Source organism: Phalangium opilio, unplaced genomic scaffold, assembly GCF_054372755.1.
Source record: "Phalangium opilio isolate 3A_F unplaced genomic scaffold, DU_Popi_V2 ptg000038l_1, whole genome shotgun sequence".
Lineage (NCBI taxonomy): Eukaryota > Metazoa > Arthropoda > Arachnida > Opiliones > Phalangiidae > Phalangium > Phalangium opilio.
In genome coordinates, this window is record NW_028324161.1 from 12,473 (window position 1) to 19,302 (window position 6,830).

Sequence of the window (6,830 nt, forward strand, 5' to 3'; positions counted from 1 at the left end):
TACTAGGTAGAGGCACTGCCTTCTCTAATACTAGGCCTTAAAATGTACAACAGAAGCATTTTTTATGTGACATTTTGAATTTGCGCTTAGTAACCGTTAGATGGCTCTTTTCTGAGGCGAATTTTCGCGATGACGAAAGTAAATTGGTACTGCGCAGTCTCGTGATGTCACGTCTTTCGCTTATGGCGGACCAGGAAGGGAAATAAGGATTTTTTAAACTGGACTAAATAACCTGGTCCGTGACCATTGATCAGGGCACATCGTCTGCTAAACTAGAGAAGTGGATAATTAACATATTGGAAAATGTCTGTGTCCGAATTCAGCTGCCAAAGAAATCTCCTCCTACCTCTCCTAAGCTCGCTCATTGGGCAATCCAGATCAAACTTAAGGCATTTCATTGGCAGTGGCAGTTTTTGGGATAAAACTTAAGGGCTGTGATGGGTTGAAATTTCCATGCAGACGCCATTGACACGTGTCAAAACATACACCAAATTTAAACTAGTATTTTTCGAACTCGGAAACCGTTCAGCATCATGAACCGGTTTAATGACCAGTTTTTTGCTTTGTTTTTCGAGACGAACTTAGCAGATTACACTTCGTCGTTGCTAACAATTTCCCATAGTTTTGAATTTGCCGCCAGTTTAAAACCTCAGAAAAGCGATATCTAGCGGCATTTGTGAAATCCTATCTGCCACCTCCCTTTTATTCGTATTTCATGGCCTAGTATTAGAGAAGGCAGTGGTAGAGGGGTTCACAAGTTCTTCCATGGTAAATAATTTTTAATCGTAGATTTATAAACTTTGTTTTCATAACTGTAAGACTCATATTATGAAAATGGCGTTATTATTTAATGGCTAGAAATCATCGGGGAAGACGCTCCCCAACCAGACCTAATTTTAAATTGGAAAAAGCAACCCCTTCCCTCCACTTTTCCAAGGATTACTTGTGTTGAAATCCATGATTATCTGGTGCAACGAAAGTCAGCCATTGACAACAATTCAAACAAACACTTCAAAGGCTTTGCAAAGGCTGTGGCTCACCATAAGGCTAAAGACATTATTGGAGGACTAGAATCAAGTCTTGTGTGTACATTGATTTGTGTCGCCTTAGTTAGTTGTACTCAGATTTAATAGCTACCCCTTACTTCTTAAATTCAAACAGGTGTGTGATCAATTTTTGTACATACGATCCAGATGCTATGCCTCTATGAAGTCCGAGAGTTATAGCGTCGTTGCGGTTCTGGACTCATTAGACCGTACAATTTGCGGTGGGGCTTGCGAATGCACAATTGGGTACGTTAATAACTGTAATGTTTGCAAGCGAGTAACACATCCATAGTTTATTATTTAAACTTGTGACTGCAAATATATTTTTTTATTTTCATTTAAGACAATCAGGGATATGCAGCCACGTTGGCGCTTTGCTTCTATATGTAGAAAACTATGCCAGAATGGAAAATGATGAATTTCAAGTGGCTTGTACCTCTAAACCGTGTGCTTGGAATGCGCCCAAAAATAGAAAAGTTATTTGCAAACCATTAACAGAAATCAGCTTCAACAAGCCTAGATTGTATGAGGAAAAATATGAAACACCGGAAAATTTTGAGACCAATCTTTATTCAAAATTTGATCCGAGGCACTTAGACGACAGAGCTACAGACCCGCAACGCTTAAAACAAGCTATATTGGACCTTAAGAAAATTTACCCTAAAACAGGGGCTGAACACTTCTGGGACCTTGATGACTATGAAATTAATGTTCAGTCTGATGACAATATTGAAGTGGAATATTCAGTTCAACAGAATGGAGATGATAAGAGTGACTTAAATATTTCTCTTTTGCATCAATTCATTTATAACCCTGGTGAGTTGTTCTACAATCTTAATCCATAGCCATCGGAACATGGAATTATTTGCTTGTCGCGGCATTCCGTTGGCTTAATGCATGTTCATATGGAAAATAATTATTTAATCAAATTAATCAATTAAAGCTGTGATATACCGAGATATTGATGAGAATGTGCGCCAGCAGTTTGTTGATAGTCAAGTGTTAAGTCAGGAAGTGGTTGACTTAATTGAACGTGAAACGAAAGAACAGTCGGCCAATAACTTGTGGAAACAATTACGAAGAGGGAGGATAACTAGTTCTCTATTTGGGCGAATCTTAGCTTGTAGAGAGAAACGATTCCCAACTTCTCTTGTGGATACAATTTTGAACCCTTCAAAACTTGATAAGTAATTAATTAATAAGGAACTTGGAAGTATTTTTATCTAAGGTAATCAACTTCCTTTAGTTATGCCAATTTACCACCAGCAATGTTACGTGGACAAAAACTGGAACCCATTGCCAGGGATGCGTACGAGAAGAAATTCAACGTTTCTGTGGAATCGAGTGGTCTATCACTCATCCCAGCATATGGATTTATTGGAGCCAGTGGTGACGGAATAATTAATGACCCAGGCGCTGCTACAAAGGGGATTTTGGAAATTAAATGCCCTTGCTCAATAAAAGGAACAGATATTAGAAAAATTAGAATCTCAAGCATCGTAGATACTTTTCCCTCATTCTTTCTTAAAAAGAAAAATGAAGAAATTATGCTGGATAGGAATTCATCATATTATGCTCAAGTCCAGGGCGAAATGGCTGTGAAAAAGTTGGAATGGGCAGATTTTGTCGTTTTTAACGAGGCACTAGAAGATGGACTTTTCAAGGAAAGGATTTTTTTGATAAACCATTTTGGGAAAGAAAACTATTTCCTAAACTCCTACAGTTTTTTACCAAGTATATATCTCCTTTTCTTATTGATGAAATAGAATGTTAGGACTAGAGTTATTTTTTAAAAGAAAAGGTGTGGAGAATCATTCCTACTTTTAATGTGACATTTTTTTTTTTAATACAAAATTTTTTTTTTATTGAATACAAAAGTTTCTTTTTTATTGAATACAAAAATTCACTCTTTTATATTTGAAAATTAAAGAAAAGTTCCTAAATAAAACTCATTCTTAAATGTTAAACTAATGGTTCGTAAATGTTGGTAAAATATGAACACACTGCAAAAATATCATTAGTTAGCTTGGCAAAAGTGATAGGCATAGTCCCATCGAAAATATGAAATTTTTTGGTTCTAGCGATAGCCCTCTCTACGTGGATTCTAAGTTCGGCTATTCGCCTGGTTTCAATAATTTCTTTTTCAGAAAACTGAGCACGATCTTTAAGAAAAGGGGGTAAATTTAAGCCACAATTCTTTTCCTTCAAAAGATCTTGAATTAAAAAGCCTCTGTCTGCCATGACATTGTCCCCCTCATCTAACAATAATATCAGATTTGAGTCTCTCGTAATAACTTTATCGGACACTCTGCCACCCCAGCCTTCAGAAATGAAAGAAACAACACCTCCAGGGGTTATACCAACTAAAAACTTAAGAGTGTTATGACTTTTATAGTTAGAAAATGTTAGATTTTGAGTTGTTAGTGATTTTGGACGTTCTATAAAAATTTCAGTACAATCTATAATAATCCTAGTATTTGGATATTTCATGAAGCAGTGGGGCATGTATTTATCAACCAAAGCTCTTGTGGGGAAAGGAAAGAGTTCCGATAGTTCTAGTTTCATTAGCTTTATCCAGGTTGAAAATATATGAGAGAACGTTGCTGTAGAAATTTCGAATCTTGATGGAAAAGTCCCACTTTCAATCTCATCATCACAGCCAAAAACTGATCCAAAAGCGAGAGTTTGTATGTCCTCTTAGTTGAAGTTTTATTCTTCGATCCCCAATATGTCATTCTTTCCGCTTTGGGTTGCAAAAATCTAAATGAGAACAATTATTACTTTATGGGCTACCTAGTTTCAAGTTTGTAATATTTCTATCATCTTACGAGAAAAGCCACATAAAAATGGAAAACTTTGGTAAACCAGTGTAAAACTTTGTCATTTCATCATTCCTCCGGATTTTTTCAACTCCCCAGGTCTTCTTCTTCATTTCCTCTTTAAGTTGTCTAATTTTTCTCGTAGAGTTCTGTTCTCAATTTCAATGTCAATGTAATCTGTCTGAGTACCTTTCGAACAACAAAAATCTACACGAGTAGCTTCTTCCGTAAATGAATCTAAAGATGGGCATCTCTTAGGTGATGTTACAGTTCTATCACATTCCATTTGAGTATCTTTAGTAACCAAATTGTCAGTAGTATTTGTTTGTGGACTAGCGGAAGAGAGAATTCCTAATGATTCGTCAATGTTTGAGGTTGTACCTTCCGTTGCTCTTAGTTTTAGCCTCTCGGTACAATTTTCTATAGTTTCATTCAAGCTTATTTCTGTACAAGAATAATCGTGAAACTGCAGCGAAAGTTTAAGCCGTTGTTGGAGAAGCCATTGATTCCTTAAGCGTGTATGCTCTTCTTCCTAAGAAATCAAATATTTCAGGTTTCAATTCTCTGACCAAGGCTTACATGTTTAAACCTTTTCATGCCCAAATACCAATATATCAATTACTTACAGTTTTTGTGGTTCTTGCTTCAAGCCGAATAGCCCTTTGCGTTGCTAATCTAAGTTTTGATTCAGTTACTTTTCTATTAGACGGTAAATTAAGTGATGGTACCCAGTCGGGATCGCTTGGCTCCCAGTCCGGAAAACCAGATATAAAATGTCGGCTGCAGACGCGTGAACATGTTGTAGGTTTCCAGTTTTTTCTGTTAATTATTCTTCGCCAGAGATTACTTCTATGCTTTGGGATTCGATGGAATTTAATATCTGGAGTTCCATATTTACTCTTACAACCCACGACACTGCACCAAACCATGTTCAAATTTACTTTTTTAGTTTCAAAAAAGAAGTAAGGCTCACTCGCGTTCACAAATTCACAGCACAAAGCTGGACCGTTTCCCGCCGCTCGGCGCTTTACGAAACAAATAAACGTCTTCCGCATGCGCGTTTCTTCCCCGTTTTTGCCCCAATTTCTAGCCAAAAAGGTGTATTTGATCTAGTGCAAGAAATTCTACAATAACACGGCTTCGTTACATATAACGTCAGCGGCATTTCCAGAATATCTTAAATTCTTTTATGTAATTACCTACGGAGTAATGCGCTGATGCCGAGTTATTTAGTGTGAACATACAAAGGCAGTGCACGCGATTTCATGGATAATTCAATCGTAAAAGGAATTGGAGAAAGTTACGGCTTTGATAGTTCAAAAATCGTGGCATGATGATGGGGGTTGACAACCTGGAGTTTTAAAAGTTAGGGGTGGAGAGTTTAAAATTCCCCGCAAATTGTTACACGTGAACAAATGTTTCAGGTTTTCTCTGCTTTTCTACTTCGGCGCCACCTTACGACAGGTAAAAATTAGGAAATTTGAAACTATGTACTTCGTCCAAAATTGGTTGATACAGTACCTTTAAAAGTGACCCAAGCTCACAGTAGGGCGACTATATAGACGCCTGCTTGAGAGGCCAACATGTAGGGCACTTGCATTTGTGACATGTTTTATCATTATTTTGAAAAAAATTAGAGTACTAAATGGATTTATTTTTGAAAAATTGTTGTGCAAATTAGATTAAACGCGTTTCTGGTGCTCGAAAAACTCTTAGTGAAAAGAGATTATTAAATTTATCAAGAACGTCTCTATCTACTGCTTGAACATTATGGCCTCCAAAACCAATTTAATACCCTATGCATTTGTACAATTAAAAATCTTTCTGCCTTTTTCGGAAGTTTATAAGCCCGCAACAACCTTCGCTTAACGGGGTACAGTTCTGCATGTTAGAACTATCCTCCCTATGAGAACTTTCCTCCCTATAGGGGATTAAGTTCTTAAAATGAAACCCTGCTATGAATATAGCACTAATTGCTAATAATAGTGCACGGAATGGCGGATAATCAGAATTTAATTAAACAGTAAAATCATACGACTACTCGATATTTGAGTTATGCCTCATTAGTGGTCAAAGTGTAGCTACCATAGTGTTATTTCCGGCATCAGTTTTGCTCTTAATTAAGTCTAGGAAAAGTACTAGTATTTCTACTGCTATCCTAAATAAAATCTCCCATTCTTAAAAAACTTATTAGACGCTCTCAAAACTTATTAGACGCTCTCAAAAGTTATATGCGACACTCTCAAAAGTTATATGCGACGCTCTCAAAGGTGTTAAACGACACTCTTAAAGGTGTTATGCCGCACCCTTTAAGGAATTACACAACACTCACATGAGAGTAAAAATTAACTTTTAGTGCAATATACGAATTAAAAAGGTGTTAAACTGCACCTCTGTTGCGCAATGTTTATACTTATCTTTACCACCCATTGCTCAAATAAGTGTTATTAAATCCTTTCAGGGGTGTAAATGAACACGTCATATGGTGTCAAATTTGAACCCGTATAAACTATTTTTAAAGGTGTTAAAGCACACCGAATTTTCTTAGAGTCATAAGTCTATTATGTAAGGTCTCCATAAGTCAGAAACAAAGTCAATTTAAGTCAATAACAAATGCCCCTAATGAAGGAAGCAGGTAAGGAAATTTCATCGCCCCTGTCGGACTCTGGAGGTATACACAAAGCGGAGCTGACGTAATCGAATTTCGTATTGCTCATGACTTAGTCTTAAAGATAGAATCGTAGGCAGGTTTAAAAATGGCGGTGGCCAGGAATGGAGCTGGGAGGTATTAGCCTAAACTAAAGTAGTATTTAAATGAAGAAGTGCATTTAATTAACACTTAAACAGGTAGAATGTATTCAAGGTTAGTAGAAAACAATTTGCACGAAAAGTATCTAGTGTTACTATTAGATTTTCTTCTAAACACCGTTGAAGATGTTCAATCTGAAGTTAAGCCTTGCCATTT

General features: G+C 36.7%; 2 protein-coding genes across 3 annotated transcripts; one reads left to right on the top strand and one right to left on the bottom strand.

The window, feature by feature from the left end:
* Positions 1–681: 681 nt before the first annotated feature.
* LOC149681511 (uncharacterized) lies at positions 682–2,961 on the top strand. The gene is made up of 6 exons (XM_089834214.1): positions 682–768; positions 859–1,082; positions 1,162–1,292; positions 1,390–1,862; positions 1,990–2,233; positions 2,293–2,961. Exons 3-6 carry the CDS (start codon positions 1,207–1,209, stop codon positions 2,810–2,812), a joined length of 1,323 nt encoding a protein of 440 aa, XP_089690340.1. The 5' UTR covers positions 682–768; positions 859–1,082; positions 1,162–1,206; the 3' UTR covers positions 2,813–2,961.
* A 317-nt stretch (positions 2,962–3,278) lies between these two features.
* Positions 3,279–4,923, bottom strand: LOC149681512 (uncharacterized). 2 transcript variants are annotated; one of them, XM_089834215.1, is made up of 3 exons: positions 4,492–4,923; positions 3,875–4,397; positions 3,279–3,806 (listed from the first exon to the last, which is right to left on the bottom strand). In XM_089834215.1, exons 2-3 carry the CDS (start codon positions 3,976–3,978, stop codon positions 3,617–3,619), a joined length of 294 nt encoding a protein of 97 aa, XP_089690341.1. In that variant the 5' UTR covers positions 3,979–4,397; positions 4,492–4,923; the 3' UTR covers positions 3,279–3,616. Both variants share the same exon structure in this region; 1 of them encodes a protein (XP_089690341.1).
* Positions 4,924–6,830: the final 1,907 nt, after the last annotated feature.

Bases quoted from the DNA above. Each gene is read 5' to 3' on its own strand.
- LOC149681511 (XM_089834214.1), top strand. From the start codon at position 1,207: ATGAAGTCCGAGAGTTATAGCGTCGTTGCGGTTCTGGACTCATTAGAC. The intron at 1,293-1,389 runs GTACGTTAATAA...TTTTCATTTAAG, and splicing joins GCTTGCGAATGCACAATTGG to ACAATCAGGGATATGCAGCC. The intron at 2,234-2,292 runs GTAATTAATTAA...AACTTCCTTTAG, and splicing joins AACCCTTCAAAACTTGATAA to TTATGCCAATTTACCACCAG.
- LOC149681512 (XM_089834215.1), bottom strand. From the start codon at position 3,978: ATGAAGAAGAAGACCTGGGGAGTTGAAAAAATCCGGAGGAATGATGAA. The intron at 3,807-3,874 runs GTAAGATGATAG...GTTCTCATTTAG, and splicing joins ATTTTTATGTGGCTTTTCTC to ATTTTTGCAACCCAAAGCGG.